Below are 20,186 nucleotides of genomic sequence, written 5' to 3' on the forward strand. Positions count from 1 at the left end.
TCCACAAGGTCCTTCAGGACAAGGCAAAGGTAATCCTTATAATGCTGACCTGGCCATGATAAGTGTGGTATTGTGGGGATTTGATCTTCTTTGGATTCATGAGCATAAAATTTCCTTTGGGCAGAGTAGATGGGCCTTTTTGGTCTTTATCTACTGTCATTTGCTATGTTTACTATGTTAAACTTTGTCAGCTTCTCTTCTAATTCTGCTATAGACTCTAAAAAAATTTCCAAGCGCTTCTCCTGCCAAAGGAGAAACCACTGATGTCTCCAAAGAGCAATCACAATAATAATTAAAATGGCGACGACTCAACAGCATTTCAGACACTTCTGTTACTTGGCCCAACAAGGAACTAAAGATAATCAAAGACAATTTTTTTTTTTTTTAAATATCTTTATGGTCCGTGACCATCTGGTCACTAAGAGGGCAATATTCAAAAAGCCCCAAAATGGCTAACTAATCCTGGATGTGCAGTGAGCTAAACGCCTCACCGAATATTGCCGAATAAAGTTAGCTGGATAACCTGAAACCTAACCGACGTCTTGTGAATATCGCCAGTTATGTGGTGTCACAGCCAATTAAGTGGTGACGACCATCTGAAAAAGAACAGATGTTGCACGCAGGGCTCCCTGTCCGATTCAAAGCCCCCCCTCTCTCCCTACCACTCAGTAGAGAAAGAGTCCCCTGCCGGCTGAGCCCCCACCACCGCCTTTCAGTTTTATTTTAAATGCTTCACACTGAGACTTGCACCATTTTATTTCTAATCTCTTCCCTTGTTGCTTTAGCTCCAGACATTCAGATGTGTAAACCGTGGTGCTCTACCAGAAAAATTACTCACTCTGACCAACCTCTTTGCAGCAATCCAATCAAGAACTTAAGTGATCAAACTAATATTTGGTTCAACTTTAGCGGTCGCCTCATTTAATAACACTGAGAGTTTTTTCCCAGTCATCTCCAAATACATCCTAATCAAATGTACCTCTTGAAGATCTCAATAAAGAATTAAAAGGAGCCTCATTCTTGTTTACCCCTTTTGTTCTGGACGAGGAACTGTTAGAAATGTAGGCTAGGCCTGCAATACCGTGAAACTTTACTTGTCAGCTACTCGGGGGATTTTTCCCTATTTTTGTTGCAGTGCAGTTACTGCAGCAACAGTCATCAAGTTGGGACCACGGGTTGTGCTTCCCTGTGGATCCCGGACATGTTTACCCCAAGCCTGGCCAATATATGTCACTGTTGATTGATAGCTGGGGCTCTGCATCCACAGCATTCCCCGTCCCAGGCAGATGAGCAAAAGCTGGGTCTGTCATGGAACCTGATTGCCACTGGTGCATCACCACGGACCATTCAGCGTTCTAATATTTTTTTACATTCCAAGATTAATGGTGGTGAGTGAGAGAAGATGCTGCGTGCGGCCTTACATAGGTGCTTTCTGATTTGGCACTGGCAGAAATCTGTGCACGTTTATTGCAACTGAAAGCGTTGCCCGCCGATGTATTAAGATTGTAAGTGGTTACAGTCTTATACATCCTTTAGTTTCTGTGCTGTAAAAATAAATAGATAAAGTTTGCACTCAGCAGCAGCTCCCTTACAGACCTAGCTAATATTTTGATTTGTTTTGTGTGCGTTTTTCTAAAGGGTGGGGGGGGGGGGGGGAGGGAATTAGGGCTGCGGGTCTTGCCTGCAAGCGAATGCTGCTAATGGAAAAGATAGCAGCTGCCTCATAGGCAAGCCTCCTCCTGAGAGAAGAGCAGGGGAGGAGGGTGGAAGGGAGCGGCTGCAGGCCGTCCGGCAGTGACAGCCTCGTCTCCCTTGGCTCGGTATTCGTTTGTGGCAAGCGCTGTTAGTAATTACGCCTCTTAATTTAGGAGAGCGAGCGGGAGAAAGGAATATAAATTTGTGTATTAACTTCAGAGATTGAAAATGGGGAGAGCGAGCCTTCTCTCCAGGAGATTATTTTTTGGAATGAAACAGTGTGACATTCAGTATAAACTTGAAAAATTGCTCTCTTTAACAACAGAAAAAGAGAAAAAGACTAGCTGGGGTTATATTTGATAGAAGACAGAGTTAAAGTTTTTCTTTAATTTTCAAGCTCATGATTATCAAAGTGTGTTTAGTTCTTAAACTCGTCTTAGTGATAAAACAAGAAGGCTTTATTACAAACCAATTAGCCACTGCTAATTGAGGATAGATCTGACCCAATTAGGTTTTGTATTTTTTAACATCTATAAATACGTTTTTTCGCTGAAGTGTGAAATAGGTAGTTTTAAAATGCAGTTATCGTGTATTCAATTTTCCATTCCCTTGTTCCTTACAATGAGCAATAGAAATGAGAATTAAGTTCCCTAAGAAAAATAAATACCCACTAATCCTTTCACTTTATTGACTTTGTATGGAAGGTCTGTATTTCTGGTAGAAATATTTATTAGAGAGCGGTGGCTAAAGGTGAGTGAAATATAATACAGCTCATGGAATTGCTAGTTCCTTTCTTTCCTTTTGGTTTCTACAACTCACAACCCATTCATGGTCAATTATAGTCCTATTGAAGCATCACCTACTGCTTATCCCTGTTAGCCTGTTAGAGCATGGGATGGATGGAGCAGAAAGGAAATTATTTTGATTTCTATTTTGTTCTGTATTGGGAAACTTCTGTCTTGGGTGAAAGCTGAAAACTGGATCAATTAAGATGCGATCAGATGCTGTAGGTTGAGTGGATTGTGCAGCACACAAGCTAATCCATTTGTTTGTATCAACGAAGCCTAAGGTGGCTGTCAGTGAAATGGTATTTCATAAATATGGCATAAGAAATTGCCATACTGGGTCAGACCAAAGGTCTATCAAGCCCAGCATCCTGTCTCCAATCCAGGCTACAAGTACTTGGCAAGTACCCAAACACTAAGTAGATTCCATGCTGCTGATGTCAGTAATAGCAGTGGCTATTCTTTAAGTCAACTTGATTAATAGCTGTTAATGGACTTCTCCTCCAAGAACTTATCCAAACGTTTTTTATAACCAGCCACACTAACTGCCCTAACCACATCCTCTGGCAACATATTCCAGAGCTTAATTGTGCATTGAGTGAAAAAGAATTTTCTCTGATTAGTTTTAAATGTACTACTTCCTAACTTCATGGAGTGCCCCCTAGTCCTTTTATTATCCAAAAGAGTTAAATAACAGATTCACATTTACCTGTTCTAGACCTCTCATGATCTTAAAGACCTCTGTCATATCCTCCCTCAGTCCGTCTCTTCTCCAAACTGAACAGCCCTTACCACTTTAGCCTTTCCTCATAGGGGAGTTGTTTCATCCCCTTTATCATTTGGTTGCCCTTCTCTGTACCTTCTCCATCGCAACTATCTCTTTTTTGAAATGTGGCAACCAGAATTGTACACAGTACTCAAGGTGTGGTCTTACAATGGAGCGATACAGAGGCATTATGACATTTTCTGTTTTATTCACCATTCCCTTCCTAATAATTTCTAGCTTTGTTTGCTTTTTTGACTGCCGCAGCACACTGAGCCGAAGATTTCAATGTATTATCCACTATGATTCCTAGATCTCTTTCCTGGGTGGTAAATCCTAATATGAAACCTAACATTGTGTAACTACAGCATGTGTTATTTTTCCCTATATGTATCACCTTGCATTTATCCACATTAAATTTCATCTGCCATTTGGATGCCCAATCTTCCAGTCTTGCAAGGTCCTCCTGTAATGTATCACAATCCGCTTGTGATTTAACTACTCTGAACAATTTTATATCATCTGCAAATTTGATCCTCTCATCATATTCCTTTCCAGTTCCTTTATAAATATATTGAAAAGCACCGGTCCAAGTACAGATCCCTGAGGCACTCCACTGTTTACCCTTTTCCACTGACAAAATTGACCATTTAATCCTACTCTCTGTTTCCTGTCTTTTAACCAGTTTGTAATCCATGAAAGGACATCGCCATCTATCCCATGACTTTTTAGTTTTCTTAGAAGCCTCTCATGAGGGCCTTTGTCAAACGCCTTCTGAAAATCCAAATACACCACATCTACCGGTTCACCTTTATCCACATGTTTATTAACCCCTTCAAAAAAATGAAGCAGACTTGTGAGGCAAGTTTTGCCCTGGGTAAATCCATGCTGACTGTGTCCCATTAAACCATGGTGGCACCTAATGGTAAGTTCTAGGACCCATGGTTCCAAAAAGAGTCTTGGTGCATGGTTCCCAGTGAGGCCCCCAGGTAAGGTGAGTTTTGGAGGGGTTGTAAATGTATTTATCTATTCGGTCATTTATCCCATCCTTGAGTTGCTGCTCAGCGTGGGTTAAATGGAAACCAATATTTCAACCACAACGAACAAAGCATGCAATAAAATAGCAGTAATGCAGTGCAAAGCCCTTAAAAAGCATTTACAAGGAGAGGTTTCTTCAAAGCCTCCCCTATCTTGTGTTAAATAAAAAGCCGTTTGTAAAGGTGTAAAGTCTGAGACCAAATGCACAGAAAAATCTAACTTTTTCTACTCCTCTGGGATTGCCTCCAAGCAGTAACCAAACTCATCATCTTGAGGAACCAAAAGTCCAACAAATGAAGGCTTATGCTGCTGGTTCCCAGCCTCAGTTCACCTCTGCCAGTAGATGGAGATGGAGCAAACTTGACATCACAGTACATATATCCCTGCAGTGACATCAGCCTAGACAGCAGCAGGACCTCCTGATAGAGATCCGGATTGCACGGATGATGATGCCAATCCTGACTCTCTTGAGGATGGTGAAATTCATCCCAGATTAGAACCATATAGAACTATGTTATGGTACTTTCATAGAGATGAACTGCCAGCTCTGATTTCCCAGACCTTGAAAATGCTTGGAGTTCCTGGGGCAGATTCAGTGTCTGAGCCAAAGAGAAATCCCATTTTGGTTTACTTACGTAAAGCCTCTTGTTTTTTCCCTTGATGGAGGTCATTCAAGAATTGAGTGGTGCGCCTCTGAGGCTAATTTAAAAGGGGGTCGGGTTTTGGAAGCCCTGTACCCTCTGGATCTAGTGGCAAGAGAGCACTTACATTTTCCGAAGGTAGATGCACTTGTGTGTGCAGTCTCCAAGCGGACCACTATTTCCATGGAAGAAGGAGCGGCCTTGAAGGATGCTCATGATAGAAAGATTGAGACTATCCTTAAGCAAGCATTTGAAGCAGTGGCAATGACCTTGCAGATTGCTTCTTGTTGTTCCTTGGTAGCTCGCTCTTGTTTGCTTCTCTCCCAGGAGGTTGATGACTCTGGGGTAAACTCCAGGGCAGTTATGCAACCAGCTGCTGCCTTCTTAGCAGATGCAGGCTGTGATTTGGTCCACACTTCAGCCAGCGGAGTGGTTTTGATAGTAGCATCCAAGCATCAGTTATTGTTGAGAAATTGTTTGGTCGATGCGACCTCCAAGGCTAACCTCACCAAATTGCCCTTTAATACCTTGCTTTTGTTTGGCAGTGAGTTGGAGAAACTGGCCAGTAAGTGGGGTGAATTTGCGATTCCTTGTTTGCCAGAGGATAAAAAGCAGGCGCAGTACTCCTTTAACATAAGAGGTCATGCTAGAGGATCCAAGCGTTTTTGACCCTGTAGAAGAGTGACCTTTCAGAGGACTCAACCCTTTGGGTAGGTCTCAGTCCTTTCGTCCCCAGCAATCCAGAAGAGGTGCAGAACTTCCCAAGCCTCCCAATGAAGGTTCGCCGACCCACCACCGGGAACAGGAGATGGGGGGATGCTTCTCTCTCTTTTATCAGAGGTGGGTCAAGATCATATCGAATCATTGGGTCCTGGAGGGTAATGCGTGAAGGATATGCGATGGAGTTTTGCAGTATTCCTCAGGACGTGTTCATAGATTCTCCCTGCCTTGCCCCGCAGAAGAAGCAGGCAGTAGAGGGTACATTAGCAAGGCTTCTCAGTCTGAGGGCTGTGGTCCCAGTGCTCACATCTCAAGAAAATATGGAGTGATATTCCATTTATTTAATTGTGCCAAAGAAGGAGGGCTCTTTTCTTCCCATCCTGAATCTCAAAGGCATCAAGAGTCACATCTGCAAGTGAAGCATTTTCGCATGGAAACATTGTGCTCGGTGATAATGGCCATACAGTCGGGGAAATTTCTGACCTCTGGATTTCCAAGGCGTATCTCCACATTCCCATCTGACTAGAAAATCAACACTTCCTGCTTTTCGTCGTTCTGGGATGCCACTTTCGGTTTTGGGTCCTGCCCTTTGGTCTGGCCACCACTCCCAGAAACTTTTTCAAGGTAATGGTAGTAATTGCGGCAGAGTTGAGAGAGGATGGAATCCTAATATGCACCCATATTTGGATGACTGGCTGATTTGCGCTAAGTCGCTGGAAGAGAGCCATCTGGTGACTCGCACAGTGATTTCCCTATTGCGGGAGCTCAGCTGGGTAGTGAACCTGGCCAAGAGCAGTCTTCAGCCTGCTCAGTCATTGGAATACCTTGGGGTTTGGTTCGACACGAAGCTGGGCAAGGTTTTTATGCCGGAAGCTCAAATTCAGAAGTTGCTGGTGCAACTGGGTCTGCGCCCAACCAACCATGTGGTCTTACCTGCAGGTACTTGGCTTATTGGCTGCAACCTGGGAAGTGGTACTGTGGGCAAGGGTACATATGCGTCCTCTGCAGTGCTCCCTGCTGTTTCATTGGAACCCGCAGTCTCAGGACTATTCGATTCGGCTCCACTTGTCGTTGGAGGTCTCCTCCCAACTGCACTGGTGGTTGCAGGTGGATCATCTAAGGAGGGGAGTCTCCCTAGCCCCACTGGACTGGCTAGTGCTGACAACGGATGCAAGTCTCCTTGTATGGAGAGCCTCACTGTCAGGATCCGACAGCACAAGGACACTGGAATTAAGAAGAGTCTCTCTGGAACATCAGTTGGCTGGAAGCCAGGTCGGTCCAGTTGGCATGTTTACAGCTCGAAGACGATAGCTCACTGGATTAAGGAGGTAGCACGGCTGCATATGTGGATGGGGAAGCCATTGCCTAGTCAGGTTAGGGCTCATTCCACTAGGGCTCAAAGTGTTTCATGGGCAGAAATTAGTTTGTTGTGCTGGACGACATTTGCTGAGCTGCGACATGGTCCTCTTTACACACCTTTTCCAAGTATCGTCTAGATGGGAGGATGCAGCCTTTACAAGTGCGGTTTTGACTGGAATGTGGGCAGCTCCCGCCCTACTCAGGAGTAGCTTGGGTACATCCCACTAGTTCTGGATTCATCTGACTGGACGCTAAGAAATGAGAAATTACTACTTACCTGATAATTTCCTTTTCTTTAGGACAGTCAGATGAATCCAGCTTCCTTGTCTGCTGAATGGTTGCATTATGGTCCTCTTGTATGACTGTGTGTTACAGAGATTACTGGTAAATTAATCCAGTCCCTAGACCATTTATACATTCTTGTCTGAGCTCAGTATTGCCTGTTGGCTGAGTATTGAAATGGTTACTTGTTTTTAATCAAGAATTTTGCTAGTCTGTCCACATACCATGATGTCAGTTTGCTCAGTCTCCATCTGCTGGTAGAGGTGTATAACCCACTTGTTCTAGATTCATCTGACTGTCCTAAAGAAAAGGAAATTATTCGGTAAGTAGTTGCAACATTCAGAAACACACCAGTGGTATCGTTCACGGGAATGTACCCACTTTTCAGCAACTCACACTGTATTTCACCTTTTCAAATTAACAAAATAGCTTTGTTTGGGACTTCATTTTCTAGATTGAAATCAGAAAAAAAATAGCATTGTAAGAAACAAGACTACGGAAATGTCAGGCAATAGATAAGGTATGCTTCACTCATATTGTTTTTGTAACCACATTTAATTCACCATTTAATTCAAATTACATGTGAATTAAATTTGTAACCAAATTTAATTCACATGTAAATGCTTCCCTTAGATTTAGCAATCTAAGCCATATGTAGGGACCTTTGTTTTCAGTTTTTATTTTATTTCTCCTTGGAATCTAACAGTGTTCAATGCAACAAGAATGACAATAATTAACCCCCAAAAAATGATGCATCACATTTTCCCACTGATCTCTCCTGTTTTTGTTCTTGTAATAAACAGTTACATTTCCAGTAAAAAATAAAATGAAAACTGAAAATGAAGGTCGCTAGCCATGTGGTTTTCATGTGGTAACACTAACTTTGTTTTCCTGTGATATCTTAAGAGAAGATAACCTCCAGTGTTTCACTGAATGTTAGAAAGTCTCACATCCTCCTTACCTCAACAATCCTTATTTTACTGCTTTAGACACTGACCCTTTCCACACCTCCCAACAGAATGCTCCCCTTGATTTATCTAGCCTTGTCAGTGAGCAGGTGGCAGTCTAACTCAAGGCCAAGAGTGTGTGATGAATGAGATATTCTACAGCCCTTCAGCTTCTGATGCTATCCACATTCTGCCAAAAATGCACAAAATAACAAACTCCACAACGTTCTAGTGGAGATGGGAAGCAAGGAGGTGGATAATGAATCTGCTTTCATGACAGAGGCAGACCGGAATTGAGTTCTGCCCTGGACCCTCGATTCACGGTCTTACAATTATCTGTATAGGATGCTTCCTCGTTCCTCCCAGTCGGCTGTGATGGGCTGAACTGCAGATAAGCAGCATAATCAGAAAATTGAGAAAAACATTTCTTGGTGTGATAATCTTATCAGCTTGTTAATAAATGGCAACATTTTAGAGCACACAGTGGTGGAGTGCACCGTTGCTTTTCCTTGGTCTGGGAAGAAATTCAATTTAGGATGGATATATGAGAAATTCTAGCACTGCCCCCCCCCCTCCCTCCACTTCCTTAAACTCATGAGGAATGAATGTGAAGTTTGACTCTTTGCTATCCCAATTGCTCAATAATTGCATGTAACATTAGAACTGATAGTTTTCTGTTCCATCTGTTACTTATTAATGTTGACCATACATTTCATTGCAGTTTCCATCTGTTAGACCTCCATAAGCGGAGGAGGTGCTATCAGCTTTACTCCCTCTTGAGTTTATAGATTGAGTAAAGGGTAATGCTTCCATTGAGAGAGAAGGAGTATCAAGCCTCCATGAGCTCATCATGTGTTGGATAAAAGTACTGAGGAAACAGAAAGGATGTTACATGCTTGCTTCTTGTCTTTTTGACTAGGGTTAGGGTTATATTGAAGTAAGGACTAAGCTATAAGCTGAGGACTGTCCTAAGCCTTTGGGCTAAGTTTGAGAGTCTGTATAATATTTGGTAGGGGTGTAAAGCCCTGCCATCCAACCCTATTGAGAATACAACTACATTATGACCATTGCCAAAGCAGGAAGATTACATTTCTGTTAAGAAATCAAAACTAGAAGGACATTACCATCTTCCTCAGTTTATGGAAACTTGGCTAGAATTACCGTCCCCCCTTTTTCTTCTTTTACTGCCCATCGTCTGTGTTAAATGGTGTGAAGGAAGTTTGTTCTCACTTTTTCCCTTATGATTGTGGTCATAGTGTTTTTAAGTTTGAATCAAGGAGTGTTTCTGTGTTCTCATAATGGTTGACTGGTGAACCTCAAAAATCAATGCTCAAAGGCATGACGTATAATTATTACTTTTTAACCTTTTCTTGAACTCCTTTGGATTTGTTAGAAGCCTGAGTGAGTCTGGGATTGAGTTCCAGAGGGTAGGGCCTGCTATTGAAAAAGTGCATTTTCAGGCCTCACAGTTTTTATTGTCGGAACTTGTAGAAGGTTTTTATCTATGAAGTGGAGATGGCGCAGTGGTTGATATAGCTGCATTGAAGAACACAGCCATACAGCAGAATGTTTGTGAATTAGATTTGTGAATTAGTAATAGAGTTTTATATTGAATACGTTGTCATATAGGGAGCCAATGCAATGAGTAAAGGACTGGGATGATATGATCTCTGGTTTTTAGGTTGGTAAGAAGACTGGCAGAGGCATTTTGAACTAAGTGAAGTGGGCAAAGAGAAATGTCGGAGTGCTCTAGGTATAAAGAATTGCAGAGTCCAGTCCTGTTAAAAATCAAAGCTTGTATTACTGTGAGGAAATCAGCAGGATATAGTAGCGGTTTTAATCTTTTTAACAGATGAATTTTGTAAAATGAGGTTTTAACAACTGAGGAGATATTAGTAGACATTGATAGATTTGAATCCAGAGTGACTCCTAGATTGTGTGCCAAGGTTGTAAAAGGAATGATACAATTTTCAAAAGTAAAGTAGGAGGGGGGTGACAGGAAAAATGAGGTATAGTAGATACATGTACCATTTCAGTTTTTGAAGCATTCCATTTTAGATGATTGTGAGATAGCCAGGTATTTGTTTTAAGGTACAGATTGATTAAAGACAATGTGTTGGACCAAGATGAGTATATGGTACAATAAACTGTAGGTCGTCTGCATAGATTCTGAAATCTATGCCTAGACTAGACAGTAAATGGCAAAGGGGAAGCAAGTAGATATTAAATAGAATAGCAGAAAGAGAAGACCCTTGTGGAATGCCAGTAGTAGTGAAATACCAGTCAGAGTAGTGCAAACCAAGGTTAACTTGCTGAGGGCGGTTGGATAGAAAGGACCTAAACCATTGAAGAACAGTATCCTTGATACCTATGGATTGTAGATTTGCAAAGAGGATATCATGATTTAAGGTATCAAAGGCAGCAGAAATAACGAGGAGAACTAGAATGTATCCAAGTTAGAAGCAAATCCATGAATAATGGTATCAAAGGAAGAAAAAGTGATTCAGTGCTGTGACCTTTGCGAAAGCCATGTTGGTTTCGGTGAAGTATATTGTTATTGATATATATTGTTAGATGAAGAACTACAGATTTAAAGAAAAAACTCTGATCTTGATTGGGGGCAAAGATGTTTAATAGCATTTTTTAATCACTTTACAGATAAAACTATCACCCAAAGCGATGTACAAAGATAATTTAAACAAGACACAAAATTTGCATATCTAAAACAAAATCATTAAAAATATAACAAAACATAGATAATTCCAGCTCCTGTACAAATTTCTCATCCTCCCAGTATAAACTGTGCAAATTATCAATACATAGGGTACTCTGCAATTTGCATGAAATTTCAAAAACTGCAAAACAAAAAAGTCTAGTTGTCAACAGACATAAACCATGACTTTAGCTTTTTCTGAAATTTACCTCTTCTCTCAATTCCAAAGGAAGGCTATTCCATAAACCTGGAATAACTGTTGAGAAAGATGTATTACCCAAAAAGAGAGGCCACATTTTTACACAGCAGAAAGCCATAAATACTGCTTCCCCACAGATCGTAAATTTCTTTTTGCTTTATGCCATTCCAGAGAACCCTTCAATGAAGGGGAGACAAAACCATTCAAAACTTTGAAAGCTAAAACCAGCTTCTTAAATTTACATCTATCTACTATAGGTAGCCAATGAAGTTGTAACAACAAAGGTTTAGCAGATGTTCTCCTAGATTACCCCATACGACCAATCTCCTAGATTACTCCAAGACCATACGAGCAGCTGTATTTTCAACCTGTTGTAGTTTATGAATCAATTTATTTTATTTATTTAAAAACTTTTCTGTACCGTCGTTAAGTTAAAACACCATCACAACGGTTTACAAAAAAGCATAAAAGGAAATTTAAAGGTTAATTGGCATAGATTACAAGTTATATATGTGCCATCATGGTACGGTAACATATTTTAATAATAGAGGTATGTGATAATGAAGTCTAAAATGTTGGTTGAAAAACTGCTAAATGGTTCAAGTCTAATGTATTTGGAGATGTTTAAGGAAAAACTGATTACGTGGTGCTTAACTTAGTTTTCACTTGTTTTCCTCCTCTCTGTCATTATGGAAAGCTTGTTTGAAAAGCAGTAAACTCAAATAAATTGTATTACAATAATCCAGTTATGAAAGAATCGATGCATAAGTCACAGCTTTTAATGCTGACATCCAAATATGGTCTCAACTGCTATATCATTTTCAATTTGAAATAAGTATTACATGCTATCTGTGCAATTTGTTTTTACAAAGTCAACTGAGTATCGGGCACCATCCCAAGGGGTTTCACCTGATCTTTAGGAGTCAACTCTATTTGCATCAAACTAGGTAAGATAGGAATATCACCCATCCTTTCTTTAATTAATAACCAATTTGTTATTATGAAAGCAACAAATTACTGCTTATAAACAAAGATTCAATCTAGAAACCACATCCATAGGTTTTTTTTCCTAGATGTGTCATGATCCGCACATCATCCGCATAAATGAAAGGAATGAAATCAAAAGATCAAATCAACAGACCTAAGAGAATTAAAAATAAATTGAAAAAAAGCTGTGACAGAGCATAGCCCCTGATTTCACCTCACACGGAAGGGACCGTGAATCTCGGAAAATCACAGATTGCTCCTGTAAAAATACTAGACAACCATTTTAATACTTGGCCACCAATTCCAAGAAGCTCACTTCAATGTAATAGAATAGAATGATCCACTAGATCAAAAGCACTATTTATTTATTTATTTGTGAAGTTTTATATACCGTCATTCGGTTTAGCCATCATAACGGTTTACAAGATAAATCAATCAGGACTAATAAATTCGATTCTTCTCGATCCATATGTGGTAGCAGCCTCTCAGTTAAAGAAATCATCAAGGTCTCTGTACCAAAGTAATATCCAGGCCTTCAATATTAGCTCTAAGAAATAGAGCAGTCAAGGATTTATGTAAAAGGATTCCCACTCCTTTTGCTCCTTTTATTGTCACATGCAGAAACCAAAAAGATCTGCAAATAATTCTTATGTTTCAGTAACGCCTCATCTTTTTTCCTAAGATGTGTATCCTGAATAAAGGCGATATCCACCCTTGGTCTGATCAATTCCTTAAATAACATTTGTCTCTTAAGAGGTGTATTCAATCCCTGGACATTTTATAGATACAATTTTCTTGTTAGAAATCATTGAACAGCAATATGACCCCCCCTCTCTCTTACACATGGGAAAGATTACCACTGCCTTGTGCTTCTGATTATAATACAGCCTTACTGCTCTTCTAAATCTATCCTCCCTGAACACCCCCCTCCCTATCCAGTCCCATCCATCCTCATCCCCCCTCCCTCTAACTTACCATAAACCCCCAGTCCATGTCTGTCCAATGACAGCTCCCTACGGAGGAATGGCCCCATCTCCCAGATGCAGAGCAATATTTCACAGATGTAAAAACACACAGATAAAGAAAACATGTTAAAACCCAGCAATAAGACAAAACTTAAACAAGTCAGCCTCCAGAAAACCAAGGCAACAGGATAATCATCTAATTATATTCTTATACTGTTCACTGCATAGAAGGTATGGCAGAATTAAGTATCATTGACATACAAATTTAAGCTAAGAAGCTAGACTGAATTGTATCACTCAAGTCTTAGATGACTGCTTTTCTGGAAAAATTCTTTTCCATTTCGAAAAAGCTTGCCTGGCTACCATGGAAACTCCAATCTTCTTCTTTGGTTCCCCTGGTGGGATGTCAGTAATATCCAACTCCGCCTTTTGCAGTGCTTGTCTCGACTCCTCTCTCGACCTGATCTTGTAAGTAACTCCATTAACTGTAAAACTTAAACCAAAGGGAAAAGTCCAGCAATATCATACATTTTCCTTCTCAATCTCCTGGTGACATCTCTCAGTTCTCCTTGACAGCATAAGGTAGACAAAGCCAAATCATTATATAAGGACAATTTATGGCCCTCCCAGATCACAGGTCCTTGGGCCCTGTCCAAACACATAATGAGTTTCTTCACCAGGAAGTCTTTCAGATAGGCCATGATATTCCAGGGGAGGCTTCCCAGTCATGGGCCCAACGCTTGATGCACCCACTCCACATGGATCACTGGAGGCTCCTCCATCTCTGCACTGTTGCCATGTATAAGAGTGGAGCAAATACGCTGTCACAACAATTGTATTCTCAAATTGTACTCCCTCAGACAGGTCTCTGATCCAAATATTATTCCACCGAGATCTATTCTTCAATCTTGTCCAGGATCTTGGCTTGATGATCAAATAGGGAGGATGTACAAGTTGTATATCTCATAACCTCCGTTATTTGTAATTCCTGCTTCTTATGCTTTTGTTTCAAGTCTTCCATACAATTTCCCAGTTCAGAAACTCCCCCTTGAGCTCTGACATTAAATCCAAAATTTATTTTTTTAATATCTGTTACATCTTTGCGGCGATAACAGAACCGGCCTTTCAGCTCACCCTTGGGTGATTATCTGGTCTGTCATTCTGTTTTTTTCCCCCTACTGTGCTGTCGGGTTTGGAATCTGAGGAGGCCTGCTTTTCCAATGCGCCACTCACATCAAAAACGTTTTTGGGTCAGCTGCCTTTCGACGAGTCGCCATCGCCCCCAAGCAGACACCGTTCGCCAAAGAAGTGGTAAGCACCATATAAAACTGACTGGATTTGCTTTAATTTAGCAAAATATATAGCATCTGGGCAGAGAACTTTTCAACCTCCCAACCTGGAAGATGAAATCATTTCCTCCTGAGAGAGAGGACTTTTGTAAGATTTGGGAGTCTTTTCTCTTTTCTTTTCAGTGGAAGAATGGCTTAGTGGTTAGAATAGCAGCCTGCAAACCAGGGTTCAAATCCTGCTTCTCCCATTGATTCTCTTTCTGTCCTTGGGCAAGTCACTTTCTTCTGCATTGCCTCAGATACCTACCTAATGTACCTGATTAGTAACTACCGTGAGCACTGGTTTGGAAACGCAATTAATTAAATCTCAATTCCAAATCCAGTGGTTACTATATGTGAACAAGGAAAATAGTGCTAAATCTAGTTATTTGAATAGTTGGATGTACCCAAAATATTCCGTGCTCCTGGAGAGTTCATTGCTACACATAGAACATGTGTTGAATCTATCCAAGCCTATGTGATCCAGTTTAGCTAGGTGGTGCCTCCTACATTGCTACTTCACTTTACCCTCAGTCCTTGTTATACTGACAGTGCCTATTATAAAAAAGGAATTACTGTACATAGTGTAAAAATGGACTTCAATGGGTTGGGAAGCTAAAGGTAAATCCAAGTTCACTTAGTCACAAAGCTGATTACGGGTATTTAAGCAAACATAGTTAGAGCTGAAGATTTGATTTATATGGTAAGAGCTCTTGTGATGACAGGAGGTTAATGACCATGAGTATGCCAAGATAGGGATCATCAACTGTGGCATGTAAACGTGATTCGTACTAGATGTACAAGGCAACCCTTCGCTCTGTGCTTGGCTTATCACTAGCAGGACTAGATGAGAGATCACACAGCAGGCAGCTGATGGTCCATCATTCTAGGCTTGTGCTGTATTCAAGAACTGCCAATGTGATAGCATCCCAGAATTTGAAAACAAAAAGCTATTGTTTTATGCCAGTGTTCCTAAAGCTGGTCTGGAGTACCCCCTAGCCAATCTGGTTTTCATGATATCCACAATGAACATGTATGAGATAGATCTGCATGCAGTGGAGACAGCACATAAAAATCTTTTTCATGCATATTCATTGTAGATATCCTGAAAACCAAACTGGTAAGGGGGGGGGGGGGGTACTCCAGGACCAGCTTCAGAAACATTGCTTTACACCATTCACACTGATTTGGAAAGAAGAAAGTATTTACTCATTGGAGAAAATCAGGTTGGAGTCAGTTTGGAAAAAGATTTTCTGGTTACAATTTAAAAGTTATCACAATTTATAATCTCATTCAGTTCATGAAAATATTTGTGCATTTTGTGGTAATTTTATTCTTATACCTTTGCTATTGTTTGTATATTTTAATTGTATTGTTCTGATAAGTGTGTTAGATGCTTTTAATGTTATGATTTTTAGATTTTCTCTTTTGGGATTAGTAGCGCACTTAGTTTAGCAATATAAGCTGTGATAAATAGCTGATCTTTGATCCCAGTTTACCAACATAGCGCCATTTGGTCCAGCCCCCTATTTCAAAATGACTCCCTTTCTGTTTTATCACAGTGGAAAAATGGTAGCAAACTTGCTTCATTTTATTTAAGAATCAGCACTGCTCAGTGGAGAACGTACCGTTCTCCCATGCATCCGTTTTATCAGTGCAGGAGCACATTGCTTTCCCAGTTTCCTATTTGCCCAAACAAGAGCTAAGGAACAGTCTGTTGTGTTATCGTATTGTTATTGTCGGGCTTTCCATGTGTAATCTACAGGATTTGCTAATGCATCAGCTCTTTTTAGCATTGTTTTTTGCAGATGTTGGAGCTAGGATATGTCATCTGCAGATGGATTTTAGAGAGATTGTGCTGTCTGGACTTGAAGGCGATTTATTCAGTGCTATTGGTATTGTTACATTTCTCATATTCAAGTTGGAAGTGTTTCTAAACTTAGCAAAGGGCCCTAGGTAATGACTATGAATGAGGTACCCTTGTGAGGCATGAATTGACAGGCTGACTTTTCTCTGCCTCATTTGGTAAAAGGAGATGAAAGCTGAGGTTTTGACTGATCCAGTACGTGAAAAGTAGAACAGTCTAATTTCCGTACCATCCAAGGAGTCTATAGCGAAGGACTGAGCATTAATGGGAAGCGAAGGTAACCTGGAGAAGCAAGCCCCCACTAGAGATTTCTCTGACTTAAGGTGAATCAATCCTGAGGAGTCACTCTTCTATTTCATGTATATTGTGATAAACAAGTTTCCTCCTTGCCTAGTAATTGTCACTTGAAAATTGGATTTGCTTTCCTCCTGCGTTTGAAAAGAAAGTGGCAGGTAGAATGAAGGATGAGAGGTCAGAATTCAAGTACGGAGTATTAAGCTTCCCTTTTGTGTATAGCAGTATGCGTGCATCTGTCTATGCACAAGATAACTTATTCTGAGAATTCGGGTGCAGCATGACTCCTGAAGCTTGCCTTTGGTCTTAAAAAGATGTACATGAATCTGTGTGTATACATATGTGTGTGCAAGTGTACATCTATGCATTGTTAGCTAAACACATTCTCTCTTCTCTCACAGCTGGAAGCCGAAATGAACATCTTAAAGTCTCAGTTGGGTGTAATGGATCAGAGCATGTTTGTTACCAGTGAAGAGGTGAACTCTCTCAGGTGAGGTGGGAGTTTTAGGAATGCAAAGTTTGATTTTATAATCACTGGGGACATGAGTAAAAGTTCAAAGTTCTTTGAAGATACCATGAAGTGTAGATAGAATCTTCAGAGTATGTCTCCTAGATTAATTTGGGCTTCTAATGTTAAAAGTATTATTTTCAGAGACTTAATTTGGCCAGGTTCTCCTTGATTACTGTGCCATACAAAATTAAATGGCCACAGGCAAAAGTGGTAGCACACATAAATAATTGTAAAAGGGTATGTTAAAGCGATCTTTTGGATAATAAAATAGTCTTTGTGATTAGAAACAGGAAGCCAATGGAGAGCCTGCTCTTTGCCTCTCTTGAGTATTGCCAGCAGCCCATGCCACCTGTTGGCCTGAAGAAACTGAGCCCCATGCCACTCCATCACCCTCTCCTGACTCTGCTCCCCCTGCCTAGCCCTGCCATCTATGGGCAGCATCATCAGTGGGAGGCCTATGGCAAAATTAAATGCCGTGCCAGCTACGGCCTAATATCAAATCCTTCTACATTGTGAAACTTAAAGAAACTGTGGCAGCAGACAATTGAAAGACTTCCTCGAAGAGACTAACAGTTTAGATCCAACCCAGCTGAGATTCCATACTGGATATAGTAAGGAAACTATTCAACTCATTTATTGATAACATGCAGTTACTAATGTATGTGGGTAGATCAGGACTATTGATCTTCTTTGATCCCTCATCTGCATTTGACATGGTCACCAAATTATGCTGACCAGACTAGCAATCTTATGAGTCTGGGGGAGCATGATAAACTAATTCCAATCCTTTCTGACTGGCAGATCTAAAAAAAAAAAAAAAAAAACCAAACAAACCTGAGAAGGGAGACATCCTTTGGTTAAATCTAAAGCGGAAGAACTAGCACTATTTTTCAATAACAAAATAAGCAAACTACTAACTCAGCTGCCCCCTAACATCACATCTACTTCAACACCACCTCAGACCGCCTTCAAAAATACCCGCTTAGAAGAACTGGAACTCACCTCTTCCATTGAGATCCAAGGTATTCTATGGAAAATGAAACCATCTTCTCACCCTTCGGATCACATCCCCTCGAAACTGCTTCTATCAATTCCTGACTCCATCTCCAAAGCCCTGTCAAACATCATAAATTGCTCAATAGCACAAGGATCTTACCCAGATGACCTAAAACTGGCCTCTCTCAAACCACTACTCAAGAAACCTAATCTAGATCCTAATGACCCAAACAACTACCGACCGATCGCCAACCTCCCCTTCATAGCCAAGATTATGGAGAAATTGGTGAACACCCGACTCTCAAACTACATTGAAGAAAATAACCTCCTATCCACATCACAATACGGATTCCGCAAAACACTAAGCACGGAGTCCCTCCTCATTTCCTTAACTGATCACCTCATCCTGGGCCTCGACAAAGGTCAAGCCTTCTTACTGATCCTACTGGACCTTTCTTCAGCCTTTGACACTGTCAATCATTCCCTTCTCATTAACCAGTTAGCCTCCATAGGTATCTCAGGCACAGCACTATCTTGGTTCACATCCTTTCTCAGCAACAGAGGATACAAGGTCAAGATACAGAACAAAGAATCCTCTCTACACCCGTCGTCAGTAGGAGTTCCTCAAGGGTTCTCCCTGTCTCCTACTTTATTTAACATTTACCTTATACCGCTATGCCACCTTCTCACCAACCTCAACCTCAAACATTTCCTTTATGCGGACGATATCCAGGTCCTGATACCCATTAAGGATTCCTTTGCAAAAACTCTGGCTTACTGGGATACATGCCTTCAAAAAATTAAACTCCTCCTCACCAGCCTAAACCTGGTATTAAATTCCAGCAAAACTGAAATACTGCTCATCGCCTCAGAGAACAACACCATCACCTCTGCACAGCAAGCCACGCCAACAACCACAAAAGTGAGAGACCTAGGAGTCCTAATTGATAATTGCCTGAATTTCAAAGCCACTATTAATAAAACCACCAAAGACTGTTTCTACCAACTACAAGTGCTGAAAAGAATTAGACCTCTTTTCCATGCCCAAGATTTCAGAACCATTCTGCAAGCAATCATTTTTTCAAAATTAGACTATTGTAACGCCATCCTACTTGGCCTTCCCGCTTCATACACCAAACCGCTTCAGATGGTGCAAAATGCAGCTGCACGAATTCTGACAAATACCAGGAGAAGGGACCACATAACCCCCATTTTAAAGAGCCTCCATTGGTTACCTATACACTTTAGAATTATATACAAGGCCATTCTTACCACATACAAAAACATCCACCAACTGGCTCCTATTGACCTACAGATCCCCCTCTGACTACACAACTCGTCAAGACCAACAAGAGATGCATACAAGGGTTCGCTACAGGTACCACCGCCCAAATCCACCAGACACAGCACACTAAGAGACCGAGCTTTCTCTACAGCCATCCCACCGTTATGGAACTCCATCCCCTCAAATCTCAGAATAGAACCATGCATCTCAACCTTCAAAAAAAGACTAAAGACCTGGATATTCATACAAGCCTTCCCGGACGCTAATTGATCTAACTCTTCCAAGCCACCCCCATTCTCCACCTACACCATGGTTAACCTTATCTTCTATCGTTACTTGTGTGAATAATAACCTGTCCTTTCTCTTCTAAGCCAAGTTCTTAACACCCTGTTATATGTAACTGCCTTTTCAGCACCATTGTTATAGTTATGTTTACTATGCACCCCTGTTCTATGTGAACCAGCATGATGTGACTGCTGTCTCGAATGCCGGTATATAAAAATTTGAAATAAATAAATAAATAAATAAAAATGGTAACTGATTAAAAGACAGTTATCACAGAATAGGACAAAATGATTAGTTTTCCCAATGGACAAAGGTATATAGTGGCATGTCCCAGGGATTTGTACTGCAACCTGTTTAAAGTATTCATAAGTGATCTGAAAAGGGAGTAGCAAGTGAGGTGATCAAATTAGCAGATAATACAAAATTGTTCAAAGTTATTAAAATATGGAAAGGAGGCTCTGGAATGAGAGTGAAGGGGTAGCATCAGGACTAATCTTAAAATATTTTTTTACAGAAAAGATGGTGG

The 20,186-nt window shown here is 40.8% G+C and overlaps 1 protein-coding gene across 5 annotated transcripts in view; it reads left to right on the plus strand.

The window, feature by feature from the left end:
• Positions 1–20,186, plus strand: part of MAD1L1 (mitotic arrest deficient 1 like 1) — an 841,854-nt gene that overhangs the window by 314,640 nt on the left and 507,028 nt on the right. For all 5 annotated transcript variants that reach the window (XR_003852570.1, XR_003852571.1, XM_029576299.1 and 2 more), the window contains one exon: positions 16,985–17,073. Coding sequence is in view for 3 of the 5 variants with exons in the window: in XM_029576299.1 (XP_029432159.1) it covers positions 16,985–17,073 (89 nt within the window). In the remaining 2 variants the exon portion in view is untranslated. The remainder of the gene's footprint in view (positions 1–16,984; positions 17,074–20,186) is intronic.

The sequence above is a fragment of the Rhinatrema bivittatum genome, chromosome 14 (genome assembly GCF_901001135.1).
Source record: "Rhinatrema bivittatum chromosome 14, aRhiBiv1.1, whole genome shotgun sequence".
NCBI lineage: Eukaryota > Metazoa > Chordata > Amphibia > Gymnophiona > Rhinatrematidae > Rhinatrema > Rhinatrema bivittatum.